General features: G+C 52.1%; 2 protein-coding genes across 2 annotated transcripts; one reads left to right on the top strand and one right to left on the bottom strand.

Annotated features, from left to right (window-relative positions):
• Positions 1–5,537: 5,537 nt before the first annotated feature.
• Positions 5,538–9,298, bottom strand: LOC122390102. The gene is made up of 3 exons (XM_043382762.1): positions 8,905–9,298; positions 6,462–8,689; positions 5,538–5,843 (listed from the first exon to the last, which is right to left on the bottom strand). The coding sequence occupies exons 1-3, from the start codon at positions 9,296–9,298 to the stop codon at positions 5,538–5,540; spliced, it is 2,928 nt and encodes a 975-aa protein (XP_043238697.1).
• Positions 9,299–15,467: 6,169 nt separating this feature from the next.
• Positions 15,468–18,225, top strand: LOC122390101. The gene is made up of 3 exons (XM_043382761.1): positions 15,468–15,862; positions 16,398–17,073; positions 17,377–18,225. The coding sequence occupies exons 1-3, from the start codon at positions 15,468–15,470 to the stop codon at positions 17,389–17,391; spliced, it is 1,086 nt and encodes a 361-aa protein (XP_043238696.1). The 3' UTR covers positions 17,392–18,225.
• The last annotated feature ends 1,413 nt before the right edge of the window (positions 18,226–19,638 follow it).

Genomic DNA, 19,638 nt, shown 5'->3' with positions numbered 1-19,638 from the left:
GGCGAGGATGAAAATACAGCTGCTGTCATAAAAATGCAGCTTAAATCAAAGGTCAGGCTTGCCAAATTTCAGCTCTCGCAGCTATCAATAAAAATAAACATGTGGAGGCGGCACCCGCCACCCCACATCCGCCTCCCCCCCTCTCGGCCACTCCCAGCGAGGTTTTAAGCGTATCGTATCATACACGTTACAAAGCATCATATCAAGATGACACACCCCAGCAGCCATATGCACTGAACAAAAACTTATTACGCACGCTAGTCTATCGGCACCATAGCACATGGTCGAGACTGTCGTCAGCCACGGACGCGCACTCGGCCAACCCTCTGAGCCCGTTGACTGCGGGTGACCTTGACATGTCAAGCCTGATCGGCCGCCGGCCGCTGTCGTGCGATCGTTACACGCGGAGGGGAGGGAGACACAAAGCTCTACGTTATAGCTGACCTCTGACCTTTCCCTGCGCCCTGGTCACCGACCCCGCTACATGTCGCTGGGCGGTGGCATGGCGGTGGAAACCGGTTCTAGCCTCTACACATGCCGCCATTCTAACCCTCCCCTCCCCACGCTACTACGCGGCGTGGAGTACGCTCGTGCGTAACTGGGCGGAGCAAGGGGTCACGCGATACAGGGGCGGAACTGGTTGCCCTCCCGCCCGCCGAGCGACCAACGACTAATACCCTGGAGAACCGTACGTTGTCTTAACTGAATGTAGTCTGATCAAATTCAATAAAGCAAAAAGACATCCAGCCAACAGAACATCGTAAGAATGTCCGATTTGGTTGATAACATTCAGAGTTTTTGGGAGCAGCCATTGACCAGAATGAACCTTATTGGCTTTTGTACGTAACACTTGCATTGCTTTTGGAAAGTTTCAGTCAGATATCTTCAGAAATGGCAATGTTATCGGCTTTTGCATTTTACCGTAGTCGGTTAATCACAATTTTCGATATTACAAAGGCAATTTCAGTACGTTCTTGACATCGAAAACCAAAACGAAGAGCATCATCGTGTTCCAGAGCTCAAATTGCATCCGACGCACATCTTTTTTGTTGAAAATGTTCAACTTCAAAATTTGACCTTTTTGACCTCGCCGTGACCTGACCTTCATTTGCCGAATGGAAAAAGTTTCGAATCGGACGACCCAGATGACATCATGTTTAGATGCTTTTGCCGAAATGGACCATTAAAGATGTGTCGCATGACCTTAAAAATGTATACATTTCCTTTCATGACCTTTTCCATGACCTTTTGTGACCCATGACCTTTCCATGACCTTTTGTGACAAAGTTAGGTTTCGTTTGTCAGCTATTCCTATCAGAAGCCGTTTGAATTTTTGAACGAGTAGTTTCGAAGACAGCAGGGAAGCTATGCAGAATCCCCTCCCGAGTCACTATAACGTTATGGGATATACCCGTCATCCGCGGATTACAAGCAAAAATATTTTTACGGCAATGCTGGATCAGCAGGATGCTCATACGTTTCCATACGTGACCTTAAGGTTTATTTCACATATAATAAAAATTCCTTGGCAAAATGTCAACTGGTTAACGAGTTATCGCATTTTGGCCACTTCCGAACTCAAATAGCGGCTGTGTGCGCCGGCGCCTCCAGAGCCGAGCGGGCCCTCATGCGCATGCCCCGGACGCGAGTGACGACACCGTGACGTCACCCGCCCGGGCTGTGCGTAGCGTGTAGCACTATTGGGAATTTGCGGCCCGGCCGGGCTAGTGGGGGGGGGGGGGCATATGTTACCACCCACCTCTAACTCAAAAACTAAGAGGGCTAGAAAGACGCGGTAAAAAGCAGTCGATAGCTCTCGATGCGTACGTTTGAAAGTATTTCGGTCATTTTTCATCTAAGAGCAAAATTGGGGCAGAGGTCATCAAAGGTCAAAATTTGCCAATTGTCATTATAATTTTCAGAAAACATGCCGTTATCTCAGGAACTATGGTAGCTAGAAAAACGCATGGAAAAGCAATCGATTGCTCTTGAACTATTCTTTTGATAAGGTTATATCAAAACTGACCTCAAGTCAACGGTTTAGCCTCCAGAGGGCAAAACTCCAAAAATAGCTGTTTTTACGAAAAAGTGTTTTTCGGCAATAACTTTCAACTACAAAAAGCCACGACATTTCTATTGCCAGAATCATGTTCTTCTCGCCGAGACGCGTCGAATGAACTATAATTTGACCTTGAAAAGTCAACTTAAAAAATTAACCTCAGGTCAAGGTCTTGACCTGACCGGAAAAGGTCATGTTGCATATCAGTTGATGCGTCTCAACAAGACAAACACAATGAGACCATCCCCAGCGTTCTATCTCTTTCCAATCGCGAGTTATTGGCAAAAAATCTGTTTGCAGCCTCAAATGACCTTGGATGACCTTTCTAGAGGCTATCAGCAAAAATGACACCTTGGTCATCACAGGTGGTCCAAATCATTGTGATTATGAAATAGTTGGACTGTTCCTATGCGTACTACACACGGATCTAGAGGCATTTTCATTTTTTTCCATTGACTTGTAGGTAATGGAAAGGTCACGCCACTGACCTGACCTTAGGTCACGGATATAAAAAATCCGAGATATACAAATTGTAGGCGCCTATAACATCATGCAATCCACCAAGTTTAAAACCTTTCTGACAAACACTGCAGGCTGGACATGATTGCAAACTTTTTTAGGCTTGGTCAGCTAACTTGACCTGGTGACCTGACCTGATATGACCTGGTTTAATTGTCGGAACGCCTCTTGGATGTAGGGCATTGTTTCTACATGAATATTTTTTTGTGAATTGAATATTTGTGCACAACTTCTCTTCGTCGTCTTCTTCTCATCATCGTCGACTACAGCATCGTCTTCAACATCATCTGGAGGTCAGTCTGGTTTCTTCGTCTTTACACTAGGGCTTAAGGTCACTTACATACAAATATTCATGATATGACCTGGGGTCAAAAATTTCACACATTGTCCAAAATTGATGTACCAAAAGCTACCCCAAGCGGCGCGGCGCTACGCGCCGCGGTTTTTTATACACACGCAAAAAAACGCGACAGGGTGGTAACATATGCCCCCCCCCCCCCACTGGGGCGAAGGATATACAAGTTGTGAGACCTCTAGAGGATAAACGTACAGAGAGAGAGAGAGAGAGAGAGAGAGAGAGAGAGAGAGAGAGAGAGAGAGAGAGAGAGAGAGAGAGAGAGAGAGAGAGAGAGAGAGAGAGGGAGAGGGAGAGAGAGGGAAAGAGAGGGAGGGAGGGGAGGGAGGGAGGGAGGGAGGGAGGGAGGGAGGGAGGAAGGTCCAATACTGATGTCACAAAAGACATGCCTATTGCCTATAGGTACTATATAGGGGAAGCCGGGGGAAGCCCGGCATAGTAAGCTCTTTTTCATTTTTATTACATACCATACGTGCTGTATAAAATGTTGATATCCTGCTAGCTAGCTAAGTTCATTGGCCGTGTTTTCCCAAAAATTCGGTTTCGTGGAATAAGTATAAGGTTGAGAAAATCGAGTTTTAAAAAAGTGTTGATTTTTCTGGGGTAAGTCCGGCATAGGGGTAACGCCGGCCACTTCCCAAGCGCTTTACAACGAGTTGATGAAACCATTATGTGTTTTCCAAATATTAACGGAAAGTGAAATATTAAGGTACTGATTAGCTCTGGACATCTTAAAGTTTATGTCACTACTGGTGTTTTAGCTAACGTCTACTACATATACAGTACAAGTCGATGAAAATCGTGATGCAAAATTGACAAAAATGTGTATTTCAAAATTCCTTAAAATTTATTTTTTTATTTTTACCTTAATGCACCATATTGCATATCATTCGACTCGGCTGATGAAGAAGAACACAACGACACCATTTTTGAAGCTCTAGATTCATTGTCTGTCGCGTTATCTGCAAAAACGTAGTTTGACCCTAGTTGACCTTAAGTGACATGACTGGCTTTGTCTATGATAACATGTTTATTTTCGAAATTTATATTTGATCTAGGTGTAAAGCAAACCTGCTCAGTACCTATTATCTCATGGAAAACAGTGGTTTAGTGGAATTGCTCTCGGTTGGGGGTAAGCTTGGCCACTCGCCCGGGGTTACCCCAATGTGCTAATTTTTATTTTAGAACAGCGATATTCGAAAAAATGTCATACTTAAGCCAGCCTGCCTCGTCACCCCTCACTACAAGCACTTAAACGGTCCTTACATAACATTCGTATAAATATTAGTACTGTATGGTATAACATTAGCAGTGCAAGATATCTCACTTTTTAGCTAAAAGCCCTTAAAATATCATTTTTGCGCTATAACTTTAACAATATGCAATTTTTGTCAGCCTTAACTTTTTTGCTGGCGTTACCTTAGCTGCCACGCTGAAAGGACAAACAGTTGAGCATTTTATTGTGAATAATTTAGCCGGAAACGGGGTGGCCGGGCTTCCCCCGGCTTCCCCTACGTATGTATTGGTATCAGCACTCAGCAGTGTGCCTCCTGAGATGTTAGTGATTTTTATCGATTCATCAAGTTGACGATTTGTTTTCGCGGATATCTTAACCCGCGCCCTGCTGGGGGGGGTGTTTGAACACCCCCTTGTGGTTTTTCGCAAATATCTCAAAAACGGCGGCGCGGAGCGCCGCCGTTTTTGGTACACCTTATTATACATCAATTCTACACATGTTGTGAAAATTTCAGACCAAGGTCATTCAAGGTCAGGTCACCAGGTTACTTGAAGTGACCTCACCTCATAAAAAGTTTCAATGTCTGCCATAGCTACACCGAGTGACCGATTGCTTTGAAACTTTCAACGATTGCTAAGAGCAATAGCATGTACAGTGGATCTTATTAGGATCTCCAGACGTAACTAGATGGCGTTGAGCCTTAGTCGAGTCCACGTCAAATTCAAGGAGAGGTCACTACCGGGCTGGGCCCGATGGGGAGGTGGGCGGGGAGGGGGGGGGTGGCGAGGTCACGGTGCGGGCTACCTGTCAAACAGCCCCGGCGCGGTGGGGCACTGCCGTAGGCAAATGGCGCACTCCAGTGTTGTTCCATATCGCGGTGGTGGGCCGGGCGGCCGGTTAGCTTGGCAGCTTGGAAGGAAAGGATAATGAGGCATGGTTTTGCTGTGGCCGGTTCACCTACTGTTACTTATGATGCACCCAGAGTAATGCAAATGTGGCGTTGATAATGCAGCTGGCAATGGAATGCTAGCGAATGCTGTAGAAAGTAAAACGGGAACAACCACGTGTAGACTGTATATATGGACCGCGCGGCCGGCCAGCCAGAGCAGGACTGGCTGGCCGGCACACTCACCACACCAGCCCGTCGCGGCGGCGGCCATCACTCAGCGGCGGGTGTCAAGTGAAGAAGACGACCCGGCCCCATTGTTCGCCGACGCCGCGGCGGGCTCACAGGGCACGCTGCAATGCCTGACTCACATACTACAGTCACATTCGATACCACAGCAACCGCCGACACACTCCCACCTGATACTCAAGAATCATACTAGTACATTTTCAGTGGACCACACTGCAGTACGCACGCACCACTAACGGACCATCCGACTCTGCAGGCGGGCGCTCCGCCGCAGCAGCACCGGCTCGACCTGAGCCGGCTCGGCTGCAGGAGGCTCAGCCACAGCCGGCTCGGCTGCAGGGGGCTCAGTCCCCGTCTGCTCCGTGGTGTGCTGCAATGTCTCAGGCACAGCACGCACGGTGGTTCCATTGTCTACAGCCGCGTCAGCGCCGTCCTCGGTTGCCTCCCAGTGACAGTCCACGTACAATGGCGGCTCGTCATCGACACTGTCACTGTCCCCGTCGCCGTCATCGACACTGTCACTGTCCCCGTCGCTGTCCTGCCGGTCACATCGGTGACGAACGTTTCTGACGTGCCATGGGACCCCATCGACCTCGACTACCTGTCGCGACACCAAGCCCGTCACCGTCCCGCGCCGTGACATATCTGTGCAGCGTGTCCCACGTCGGCGCACCCACACCCTGTCCCCCACTCTGAGACGCGCCCCGTCAGATACAAGTGGGGGTGACCCCAGAGCCTCCGTGGCGTCAGATAGCGGCGGCCTAACACGACACCGGTCGTCAGACACGAGTGAGTGCCGCTCGCTAGCTTCAGCGGCGTCAGACGGCGCGGACCGAATACAATCCCGCACGGTGTACTGATACACCCCGGATGCCGGGGCGGACTCTGCCGTCACTCCATCGCGCGGGGTCACGTTGTAAATGTGAACCGCTTCGGCCACGGTACACTGGCGCCTCGCGGCGATGACTTTGATTGTCCGATGGCACCGCTCCACCACACCATTCCCGCCTGGCTCGTGGACAGCTCGGAATCTGAGAGCCACTCTCCACCGCGCCGCGAGCACAGCCATATGACGGCCACGGAACACCGTGTCATTGTCTGTCAGGATCTCCTCAGGGGCTCCGCGCTCGAGAAATAGCTGCTCTAGGTGGCCAACAATCTCGATGGCGTTGGCGCGACGCAGCGAGCGCCATACGCAGAAGCGCGATGGCCCACAGTCAATGACGGTGAGGTAGTTCTGTCCGCGGTGATGGGTGACGTCGATGGATATGCGCTGCCACGGGACAGACACGCCGAGCGAGCCATGTCTCCACCGCACCGGTGCCGGGTCAATCGAGCGGCACGCGTCACAGTTCTCCACCACCGCACGAGCCATAGCCCGGGTGACGTCACGCGACACATCACGGCGGGCAAAGTACAATGTCCGACGGACACCGGGGTGGCCGGCCCGATCGTGTGACTGGCACACGGCTGCACGGAGCTCGTCCGCCGTACCGCCGTCGGCACGCCCAGCGGCGGCACCGGCCAGAGGCGGCGGCTCGGAGACGACCGCCGCACTGACTCCGGGCGATGGAGACTCGCACTCTCGAGTCACACTCACGTTACGAAGCCAGTCTTTGGGGACTCGCGTCAGTGCGTCAGCTCGGTTCTCAGCCGACCGCACGAGCGTCACCGACAGTCGTAGCTGCAGCTCACCGACCAGCTGACAGATGATCCCCACACGTCGCCGAATCAACAGCTCACCGTGCGCCTTTGTTCTGAGGCGCGCGCGGCCGCTGATGGCGTCATCAAGCCAGCGATGAACAGTGGCCGAGTCGGTGCGGAGATCGATTGTCCGCGCTCCCCAGGCGACAGCCAGGTTGACGCCTCGGATGGCGGCGTCCAGCTCGGCCATGTTGATGTGCGTGGCCTCATTATGTCTTAGCCAGCACGCGTCCTCGATGACGTCACCGTCCGCTGACTCCAGCACGACTCCGGTGGCCAGGGAGCTGGCGTCCGTCCAAACAGCCATGGCGTCACCCTCAACGCACCACGTGCCGCGGGCTGGGTCGTCACCATTCAAGCGGCCTGCAACATAGTCCAGCTGAGCACGCAGCGCTGCGTCATCGGTGACGTCATCCCACGCCCGAGTCATCTGGTTCACACGCCGTTTGAGCCAGGCCACCGCAGGCCTGAGCCATCCACACACGGGCAGGTGTGCCACCAGCCGCCCACACCACGAGAACACGGCACGGCGCGTGACAGGTGCCGGCGGCGCTCCCACCGCGTTGTCCCGAGTCCACTGCAGTTTGCCGCCCTCTGCCTGGACGCGCAGGCCCAGCAGCCGAGCTCCGCTGGCTGCCCGCTCTGGGGGCTTACAGTTCAGCCCGAACTTCTCGAAGTGCGCCACCACACTGTCTGCGCTCAGCACGTCTTCGTTTACCAGAAGATCGTCCACATACGGAAGGACGGCACGCTGTACGTCCGGGTCCTGCTCCAGCACGGACCTCACAACGGCCTTCATTATCTGAGGGGCTGTATTAAGGCCAAAACCTAAGCGTGTCAGGCAAAACCTCTGGCCTCGAACCATCACAGTCTGGTACGGCCAGAGCCGCTCCTCTACATGCACTTGCAGGTAGGCGCGCTTTAGGTCTATCACCGCCACGTTTGCGCCATGACGGCGCCACTTCCGGAGCTGATCCGCACACACATCAGCATCGGCTGTGTGAGCCGATACAAAACCGTTCAGCTCGCGGTAATCCATTACCGGGCGCACTTTGGCCTTGTTGCTCTGCTGCACAGCCATCAGCGGCACCAGTCCCTTCGCCGCCCCATGGCGGTCCTCATCGTACGGCACTAGCCAGCCCTGTGCGATCCATGCGTCCAATTCCGCGTCATATTCACGGCGTGCGGCTGACGGCACTGTATACTGGGCGACAGTGTTCGTCAGGCACTCGGGACCTTCGCCGTCACGCCATTTCCAGGCCACGGTCCATCTCCGCTCCGCCGAGTCAAAGCACACACGGAAGTCCGGCGCATCCACGCCCAGTGGCTCACTGCACACCGCTCCACAAAAGCGGACCTCAGATGGAGAGAGCACGGTCACGCCACCCAGTGCAGAGACGCCTGCGATCCCGAGGACCATATCCACTCCCAGAGGCCGCTTCTCCACCACCACCGTCTCGAGTGTGCCGCGGTGGCCCGTCGGCGCTTCCACGACCACGGCGCCAACACCGCAGCACTCCAGCTGACCCCCACTGATGGTGGTCACGCGCACCTGCCGCGGTCTCCACTGCGTACAGAGGGGAGCGTAAATGATGTTCTCCGTGCTGCCGGTGTCAATCAGGACGCTGCACTCGCGGCCTTCCACCCTCAGCCGCGTGATGGGCAGCGCACCGCTCAGTGCTGCGCAGGAGAGGACGGCGGTGCTGACCTGTCCTCCCCGGTTCCGTTTCCCGATCGCTGCTGGCACCTCGCCGCGATGTGACCGAGCTCCCCGCAAGCCCAGCAGCGCATGCGGCGCGGAGGGCGCCGAGGCCGACTACGCGGCGAGGCAGGACGCTGGTCGGGGGACGGTGCCACGGCCCGTTGCTGCACTGCCGCCGCTGAGACTCGCTCACTGCTGAGAATGGCTCGTGCGCGAACCACGATGGTAGTCAGGTCCAGTCCCTCAGCCTTTGAGCCGGCGCGAATGGTCTGGCGGACGTCGTCCGGCAGCCCCGCGACGAACGCGCAGGTCAGCGCGCGCTCTGGCAGTCCGCCGAACAGGGCCGCCAACCGCCGCAGGTCGGCCAGAAACACGTCAGCTGACTCCCCCGGCCTCAGCCGCCGTGCTGAGAAGGCTTCGTACGCTGCGTGCTGGTCAAGGGCGAAGGCTGCATACAGTGCGCCGCGGACGGCCACCAGCGAGGACTGGCTGTGGGCGGGCAGCTGTGACCAAACAGCGAACGCACCGCCCGAGAGCCGCAGCGGCAGCACTGACTCCACCGGCACACCACGCAGCCGACACAGCATCTCAGTCCGGCCAAACCACTCCACGACGTCGGTGCTGCCGTCATACTCGGGGATTAGGCGGACGTCGAAGGGTAATGGCGGCAAAACGACTGGGGCCGCCGGCCGCTGACGGCCAGGCGACTGGCTGGGGGCGCCGCTACTGCTGAGGTGACTGGCAGCCGCCGCTGCTGCCGGCCAGGTGACTGACATCACCGGCCCTGTCACTGACGTCAGCACCGTCTCTGACGCGGAAGCTGTCGTCGTCATGACGTCTTCACTCTGGTGTAAGGCCGAAATAGCTTGTAGAAAGTAAAACGGGAACAACCACGTGTAGACTGTATATATGGACCGCGCGGCCGGCCAGCCAGAGCAGGACTGGCTGGCCGGCACACTCACCACACCAGCCCGTCGCGGCGGCGGCCATCACTCAGCGGCGGGTGTCAAGTGAAGAAGACGACCCGGCCCCATTGTTCGCCGACGCCGCGGCGGGCTCACAGGGCACGCTGCAATGCCTGACTCACATACTACAGTCACATTCGATACCACAGCAACCGCCGACACAAATGCTCCGAGCGCCTAGCTATAAGGATTAAGATCATTTATGTCTCTTGAAATTTTCATTGAATATAATTCAAGCACTAGAGAGATCGTATTCGTTCGCCAGTTTTTTTGACCGGCTGGCGTTTCTTGCTTAGAGCGCCCTTGGGCAAATATTTAGGTATAACGCAGGTGATTTTTTTTTTTTTTGCTGGTAAGACGCCTTTAGGGTCAAATCAAGCAGTGGCGGCGGAACACCTTTAATGAAGTGGGGGCAAGGCCGACTTTTGGTCCCATTCTTTCCATGCAACGCCCATAGGGCTAATGTTAAAATGCCAAAATCAAACGGGGGCACGGTGCCCCGATGCCCCCCCCCCCTCCCCACCCCCCCACCCCCGTTCCGCCACCACATGAAATCAAGTCGCTAAGAGACGATGAGGAAAAGTGGACAAACGCCACATTTCTGTGCATGAAGTCTCGAGTTATAAAAATCTAAAAGTTATTTTACGTGTAAGCTAAAAAAACGATAAGATCAGTTAATAAAAATATTTGACCCGAAATTAACTTCTGTTTTGTCTGACCATGATTGCATGTATGACCCCGGTCCAGCCTGGTTCAACTCGGCCCAACCTGGTTCGGCTCCCCCTTTTTTAATATAAATTTGGCCCGAACCTTTTGAATGGAAGGAATCACAAGGACAGAGTCCCCGCTAAGCTGAGCTTGTTAAGCGTTGAAACCTGCCATCTATCCTCCGATCAAGCAATTCCTGGTCTATTGCAGACTATGGTTTTGAGGTTTAGTCTATGGCAAAATGGTCTGTGGTTTAGAGTCCAAATTTTAACGTGCGCACATAGCCTCGCACGGCCGGTCCCCTCGCTGACTTCGCCTGGCAGCGGCCTGCCACTAACCACAACCATACCCGTCAGGAGGCTAAAAAACGTCAAGCACACGTCGTGTTTCGAACCCGGACTTTTGCAACCGGGACGCGCGCCTTCACCACATGGCACATGGAGTCCAACGCTCTACCGACCGAGCTACCGGGACGGACATCTACCTTGGGGTTTCGCCTCGTGACATTGACAGACGTCAGACACTTTGGCCGAACTTTAGCCGAAACACTGAGCAAGCTGCGCAAGGCGATAGGTGCTCGTAGCGTTAAGGTTGGATAACCTGTGAGCTGAACGCGATGTCGTGAGTTCGAGCCCCGCTCCCGGGTCTGGTTTTATCTAGACACAACCAAACCTTTCCTTCTACTGCAACACAGCTAAGCACGATGACATCTTTCCCCAATATCTTTCCCCAATATCCTCCCCAAAAGTCAAAATTATCGCTTATAAACGTTTAGCTAAGTTTCATTTTTAGGAAAATATTTTTGGTCATTTGTCTGGAGCCATTTCAACTCTTTTTTCTTTTCTGATTCTTTTCGACCCGATAAAACCCACCAAAACTGAACGTGCCAAATGAAAAATATCTAACTCAAATAACAGTTTAGAAAAGCCTCATCATGCATCACGAAAAGCATCATGCAACTATCGACTGAGAAGTTGAATGCTATGAATACGTCCTAGATTGTTTCAATTATCATTGTTCAACATTTTGGCTGGAACTGACGCTGCCTCTGGCTTGCCCGTTTGTTTGAGATAATCATTCCCTTCAGTCGCGTTCTTGCCGGTTCCACATGAACAGGATACCACCATACCGGAGTGAACGCACCCGCAACCATCATCCCCTCCCCTCAGCCTCGGCGCAGTGGCGGGCGGCCCTGGGCGGCCCACTCCCGGCGCTACGCACGCCCCATGCGCCGTGATACCGCGTCACTCCCCCTCCCTCCTTCCCCACAATGACCGGTGACCTCACTTCCCTCGGGATTTGGACTCGCCCTACCCCGACCGTAGCGCCACGTGGTGGCTCTGGAGATCTTAAATAGACCCACTGTACAAAATGTGTATCTCAGAATTTTAAAATCGATGACCTGAGGTCAGGTCAATTTTGCGACCTCCCCATTATAAGTCAAGTTGGGAGAAAATTGAAATGCGCCTCTTTTGGACGAAAGACATTATAAACACTCCCAAGCACCGAATTACAAGTGGTTTAGACACACTGAATATGAAAATGGTATCCGTGACCCTTGTTTGTGCCCTGAGGTCATCTTAGGTCACGAATGGTATCTAACAATTTTTCGCAAATAACTTTTGATAGAGGCATGCTAGAGCGATGAAAACGCCTTATATGTGTTCAGTTCGACGATACGGATCGACTGATATGCAACATGACCCTTTCCGGTCAGGTCATGACCTTGACCTAAGGCCAAATTTTCAAGTTCATCTTTAAAGGTCAAGTTATAGTTCATTCGATGCGTCTTGACGAGAGGAACACGATGCCGGTGAAAGGAAGCTCGTACAAGGCTTGGGTCAAAAGTTATTGCAGAAAAACTGTTTCCGAAAAAGATCGGCTATTTTTGCAGTTTTTGCCCCCTGCAGGCAAAACCGTTGACGTTAGGTCAAATCTGAGGGATTTACTCAGAAAGGGCGTTAATAAGGCTATCGAATGCACTTTTCCGTGGCGCTGTAGCTCTATTGGTTCCCGAGTTATGCGTTGGCTTCTTGGAAATTTTCGACATTCGACCTGGAAATCGGCGAAATTTTGCCTTCAATGACCTCTGGTGACCTCACCTTTGACCTGACCAAAAAATTGACCGAAGTGATTTCGTCATTATTTTTTACGCTCTTTGGAACGCCGCCTTCCGCGTATCGCTACGTGGCCCAGGAGCCGAGTTACAAGGGGGGGGTGTTCAACCCCCCCCCAGCAGGGCGTGGAAATCCAGGACCCCCAGCGGGGCGCGGGTTAAAAGCGGCAGCGCTCCGTGTCGGTGTTTTTTTAAACTTATTAATAACTTTTAGCTTTAACTTTACCAATACCAATACTTACCAATACATACGTATACACCTATAGGCAATAGACGTACGGCATCATTTTGAAGGAGTGTGCAGCAGAGTTCACTGTGCCGATCACAAAACTCATTCGACTTTCGCTGAGCCAGGGCACTTTTCCTAGAGTCTGGAAACGCGCGTACGTTACCCCGGCTCACAAGAAGGGTGACCGCAAAAATCCCAGCAACTATCGCCCGGTTTCCCTCTTGCCGATTTGTTCCAAAATATGTGAGCGCATCACATGTGGCCAAGTGATTCAACACGTGTCGCCCGTTTTATCCTCAGCACAGCACGGTTTTTTAGCAGGACGTTCATGCGAGACCAATCTTACCTGTCTTGTCGATCAGCTGTGGCGTTCGATAGCCGAGGGGGCTCAGACTGACGTAGTTTATACGGACTATTCGTCGGCTTTTACTAGTGTTGACCACTCTCTGCTTTTACATAAGCTACAGAAGTCAGGAGTGCCGGAGCTGGCAGCATATGTGGGCCAATCCTGTTCGTCTTATTTTGCAACGACGCCCCTCTCGACATATCTTCTGGGTGCCTGATGTATGCAGATGATCTGAAATTGTACCGTCGCATTCGAACTGCTAGTGACTCTTTGGCTCTTCAAGCAGACGTAGATAAATTGTGTCTTTGGTCAGGTACGTGGAAGTTAGCTCTGAACCCGTCTAAATGCAAAAGTATCACGTTCACACTTCGTGGAAAGCCTGTACATAGATACAACCTACCACATTGGCGGTACCGCACTGGAACGTGTGAGCCAGATGCGTGACCTTGGTGTTCTGCTTGACTCAAAGTTGACATTCGGCCCCCACATTGATGAACTTGTAAGAAAGGTAAACCGCGCCTTGGGCATGTACAATTTAGGGTGTGTCGACAGAGGGGTTTTTCTCACAGATTCACGTTAGACAAAGATATTTTTTGGCACGAGACTCAACAGATGCCAAAAATCCAAAAGAAAGCACTTAAATTACAAAATTAACGAGGCTCCAGAGGTTTGTTTCCAATATCTGTAAAATAGCTGATTCGATGGCAGCGCCACCTACATTAAGAGCATGCGACTGTGGTGACACCTGTGCAACTGGTGTGTTGTCGCTGGTTGTCAGCAGTGCCTCTGGCGGCTGGTATTTAATTCTGGTATTTTTGTTTGATATTAATTGTAATTATGAACAGATTTGTAATAAAACATCTACAGAAATTTAAGATTTGATTGAAATATAATTTAAATAAAATCACTGAATTAACAGATGAATGTGTGAACAAAATATAAAGATCTTGATACGACAAAATGCATTACCTAAAGTTAACCTAGCAGACAACAGTTGTCAATTGTCATTGAATCTTTGTTTACGGGATAGGTCCCAAACTTATATTAGGTAAAAACTAGGTAATTAACAGTGTGATTTAATTATTATCCAAGCTAATTGTTTACCCTACGTCCTACCACATCGTGCGATGTTCTGTAGCCATGTCAAAGGCCACACGCTCACAAACTAGACGTTTTCTTCTCGGCCATCCCGCCCCTCTGCCAGCCAACCAGTTGCCGACGAAAGGTGATGTCGTCAGCTACATCAGGTGGCTGAACCGCACTTCTAAACAGCCTCCCTCGGATCACATTTTCAGACAAGTAGCGAATGATGTCAGCGATGTGTGGATAAATGAAGGAATTCCAATTCATGATATCTACTACGTTACGAAGGTGGTGAAACGAGACTGCTACGTTGCATACAGGAACGTGTGCAAGAAGAACAAGAAAGCGAGGAAAAGCCACATCGACAGCTACTTCGTCAAGCTTTTCGACCTTGCGAAATGCAAGTGCAGGTCCTGGCTCAGCTGCCTGTGTCCTAAGGCGAACAAAGTTCCCCAAGAGGAGTTTTCATTCCTCCAAGATCAGCGGCGCCAGAGAAAACTGTCATTGGGGAGTTTTGACCGGCTCACGAGTTTAGCACGAACAGCTCGTGAGGAGAGGAGAAGCGCACTTCGTCGTTATGAGTTCGGTGGTCCATCCGGCGGTGCGGAGGCATGCACTGTCGAGCCCGTGTCGCCACCGGCTGATCCCGAGTCGTCTCTCACCCAGCCTGAGTCGCCTTCCACCGAGCCCGGGTCGCCTCCCACACCAACTGCTGGCCCCTCGACTGCTGCCGATCCAGCCACTGCTCCAGAGTCTGTGCCGGGCCCCAGCCGCCACGACACCGGCAGTGGTGGCGGCGAGCTCACCGCCTCGTCGACCTCGAATCAGGGTGTTGATAGTGACAGTGATTCGTATGTGCTAGACAAAACCGTCGATACTGCAACCGTCGATCGTAACACCCAGCAGCTGAAGAACGCGGCGTTGGCGGCCGAGCGCTTCGACGTGTCCAATCGAGCAGCAGCTGCCATTATCAACGGCTATCTGGAAAACATCGGTGAGCTGAATCAGGCAACTGCCGTGGCCCCTTCGAAGCTCTGGCGAGCCAGAAATAAAGAAAGACTGGAAACGGCTCGCCAAAGCGCCAATGACATATATCAGTCCGGGCTCACAAGTCTGTACTTTGACGGTCGGAAGGACACTGACGTGCACCACAAGCACCACAGCTCACGCCTCTGAGGAGCACGTGGTCGTGATAGCTGAGCCGGGGAGTCGGTATGTAACTCTCTTCAGTCCAGAGTCGGGCCGAGCGTACGATTTGCTCAGCGAGCTGCATTCACTGGCCTTGCACTTCGACGGAGATATCCGGGTAATGGGCTGCGATGGCACCGCCGTCAACACGGGCACCACGGGCGGCGTGTGCCGCCTGTTCGAACTAGTGACAGGCTCTCCCGTTCACTGGTTTATTTGCCAATTGCATGGCAACGAGCTCAATCTGCGTAGCCTCGTGACGACCCTGGGCGGCACCGCCTCCGGTCCCCGGTCGTTTACCGGGCCGATCGGCCGGTTCTGCGCCGGCGACGTGTGGGAGGCCGATGTGGTGGCGTACGAGCCGGTGCCGGGCAATACGCCCGACCTGCCAGCCGCAGTGATTCAGGAGCTGAGCACCGATCAGCAGCTTCTGTACCTGCTGGCTGCAGCGGTGCAGAGCGGCTCCGTGGACAACAAGACGGCTGGCCGGCGAATCGGACCCCTGAACCATGCAAGGTAAGAGAGCTGAAAAAGCTACCTTGTGAATGGATGTGGGTTTATATACCTACCATGCAGCCACATTCCATGCAGCTTGCGAATTGCAAATGCATATACCCTGATTCACGAGTATAAAATATATCAACCAGCATCCTCGTGTCGATTATCGTAGCTCTTCAATGCAAGGGACCGCTGATGAATTATGTCACGCTTATCATGGGTGTCGTGGGAGGGAGGGGAAGTCTGGCATATTGATAGTGTGACAGTAGGAGGGGAGGTCAGCGCGATGTTACCCATGTTTCTAATGCTGCTGAAATGGCGTTCAAATGTTTGTTATCCGCCGCACAACGGTATACAGAGATAACGGTGTATTACATTTTATGTTTTTTTTTATTTAGTCGGACCTCTCTCCAACGGGTTCAAGTCCCAATTACAGGAGAGAGCACCTGCTTCTCCTCGTCCTCGACCCCCCCCCCCCCCACCCCACCCCCATGTTCTATAATTCCCACTTCCCAAAAATGGTTTCCTAAAAAAAAACTTTTTTCGTCTTCAGGTGGCTGACGCTGGCCGCTCGTCTGCTCCGTTTGTACGTCTCCACGGTGGCACCCAGCGGCGCTCTGCAGGACCTGGTGCAATACGTGGTTCGACACTACGTACCGATGTGGTTCACCATCCACCAGAACAGCAGCTGCGACCAGGGCTCACGGAACTTGTTTCGCAGCGTCGTTCTGCTCCGCGATCTGCCGCAGCGCTCGCAGGCAGTCATCCGGCCGGTGATCCAGCGCAACGGCTACTGGGCGCACAGCGAGCAGCTTCTCCTGGCGATGGTTACCGACAGCGAGCGCGCCGTCCGGGAAAAGGCCGTCCAACACATCGGCGCCGCCCGCCAGCTGCATGCCGAGGAGGTCAGGCCCTTCGTGATTCCCGTCGTCAACTTCGACGCCACAACGTACACCGACCTCATCAGCTGGGACGGCCGGATCACGCAGCCTCCTCTTCTGCGAGACCTCAGTCATTCCGAGCTGGTGCACGTCATGGACGCTCCGTTGACTGTGCCCCCGTACCCGGTCCACACACAAGCCGTGGAACGGGCCGTGCGGATGGTCACGGAGGCATGCACGGCGGTGATCGGAGATGAAGCTAGAGACGGTCACATCACTCATCACTGCAAAGCTGAAACATCGACGCCAGCTTCCTGTGCTCAATTCCAAGCAGGATATGCTGCGACGGTAAGCCGCCAACAGCTCCTCTGATGTACCTATGCTTTAAAATGTTAGCCAACATTTAAGATCGATGTTGTCTAGTGCTAATATTTTGATTTTCGGTTTTTGTAATCCCCTCTAATTTACTTATCACTTGTAAAAAAAACTGGAGCGTTTCTTCTCACTGATGTCAAGTGATTTTAGTTCAAAACATTTGTGGTGCTGCTACTGGCAACATTATTTGTGCAATATAACCGTTCTTTAGTCACTGTGTCAATAATATTGACACAGTCAATGACTAACGATTCTCTTTGAATGTGTCTTCCGCAGGAAGCTGAGCTGTGACTGACTGACTGGCCATTGAGCGTCATCAGTTCGGCTTGACAAGGGAACTGCGAGGTGGCGGAGAGCGATATTACGTAGCTGAACGAGGGTCTACGCACGACGAGCTCAGATGGCCTTCGGTAACGTTTGTCGTTGCGTCTGTGATGATCTCCGAGTCATGTTGCATCGTCCGTTTTGCTATGCCCGGGAGTTCAGCGGTGAGTCGCTGGCAATCTGGCTCGCTGATTCAACACGTGACCCCTCAGACGCCGGCGGGCTGTGTGGCGAATTACCTTTTGCAAATGTCGGTTATTGATAGCGCCATTCACCATATGTCGGTAGGCGCTAATACAGAGGGTTTTGGTGATAACCTGTTTGTTTTCAGGGCGCTGCAATCAGACGATATAGCTCGTATGGGGGAGGTAGTGAGGTTTTTGGACGTGGTGGTATCTGAAGCGTGTTGTTTCCCAGCTCAAAATAATTGTAATGTGCCTCCGATCGTACCTTTTACCGCAACTATTGTACCTTTTACCGCAACCCTGTCGATACCTATATTAGAAGGCTTGCCTGAGTCAAAAGTTTTTTTCATTTAGAGAAATATGTTCTTCACTAATCAAGATCTTTATGCTGGTTCTGTTGATCACCCTTACCTAAAGCATCGGCGCGGCACACGTCTAGGTACAATTCCTGCTCTGTTCCTCCTGTTTCGTTTTTTAGCCGTCAATCTGGAAATTTACCACTTTCCTAACAACTCAACAGGAAAAAATGGAACGTGATATTTGGGTAAAATGTATGCTTCCGAATTGTTTTATATCTTCTCAAGTAGTTTGAACAAAAATAGAAGTCATTTCTCATTTGAAACTACCCCAATTATCACGATATGATAGTGCCCGTTATTGGCAATGTAGGTGGCAGCACCGTCGACTGCGACTTTTTCGCTGAAACTTCGACCTGCCCGAGCCTCGTTAAATCGCATTTTTACGCAAAACCAACTGCAGGGCTAGTGTTTTGGCATGCTCGCGCCAATTTATATCTTTGTCTAACGCGAATCTGCGACTATCGACACACCCTAAGCACATACTTGAGGTCGCTTCAGAGTTATCGAGCTCCCGCCGGCCGTAGGCTACCGCCAGGACCTACAATGACAGGTTTCAATGCCCACATTCGTGCAATCATGGAATTCGGTTGCGTGATATGGGGCGGAGCAGCAAAAACTCATATTGCGAGATTGGAGCATATCCAACACAAGTTCCTGATGTGGTTGGGCAGGCATTCAAACAGTCCATGTGCTTCTCTTGACTATACTGATTTGCTTCGTCATTTTGGTGTCTTGCGAATTGACCAGCGGCTTGTTCTGAATGACTTGAACTTCGTGCAGAACGTGTTCACCGGCAGGATCGACTCCGGTGACATTCTTGCGATGTTTTCACTCGCTGTACCATCGCGAACTCGTTCCAAGCCTGTGCTGTATGTGCCTGCAGCAAGGGTTGACACAATCAGAAACGGTTTGTTCTGTCGCTTGCCACGAGCTGTGAACAGTGTATGTGAGAAACGGCCCACTGCTGACCTGTTCGGATCCCGGGCGGCGTTTAGAAGTCAGGTGAAGGCATTCGTATCGAGCCTGTAACCTTATTTATACATGTGTTAGTTAGACATAAGTAGGTGTGTGAAAATGTGACGTATATTTATGCTTGTGACTCCGTCTGTAAATGGGGTGCACCTGTGGACGGTAATATTTCAATACACAATACACAATCATATTGGACCTTTCTCTCCCCCCCCCCCCTCGCTCAGCAACCGGACTGCACGGGATCGGGCCGGTCATGAGTTCCCCCACTGCGGAGCCGTGGAAATTTCAGACGGCTCCGAATCCATCCAGCTCCGGCTCCGGGTGAAATGCCATGGCCGCTCCGGCTCCGGCTCCAGCTCCGAGTAAAATGGTACGGCTCCGGCTCCAATACTCAGTATATATTAAATACGGGTGGCAGAAAAAGAAGACGGGATTGGTGCACGTTACTTCTGCATTTGCATAACAAGGCTATTTTTATATTTTGAAAACCGCATGTTTTACTGCCTGGAACTGCAAGTTCAAGGCAGTTCGGTTTGACAAACCGAATTAGATCAATAATTTTTCCTCATCAAAAAAAGGAGCCGGAGTCGCCCTCTTTTTTGACAGCTCCGACTCCGGCTCCGGCTCCGGGTTATATTATTTCACGGCTTCGGCTCCAGCTCCGGACAAAATATGCCGGCTCCGGCTCCAGCTCCGGC

Source organism: Amphibalanus amphitrite, unplaced genomic scaffold, assembly GCF_019059575.1.
Source record: "Amphibalanus amphitrite isolate SeventyFive unplaced genomic scaffold, NRLGWU_Aamphi_draft 000382F_arrow, whole genome shotgun sequence".
Lineage (NCBI taxonomy): Eukaryota > Metazoa > Arthropoda > Thecostraca > Balanomorpha > Balanidae > Amphibalanus > Amphibalanus amphitrite.
This window is presented reverse-complemented; position numbering and strand designations above follow the sequence as displayed.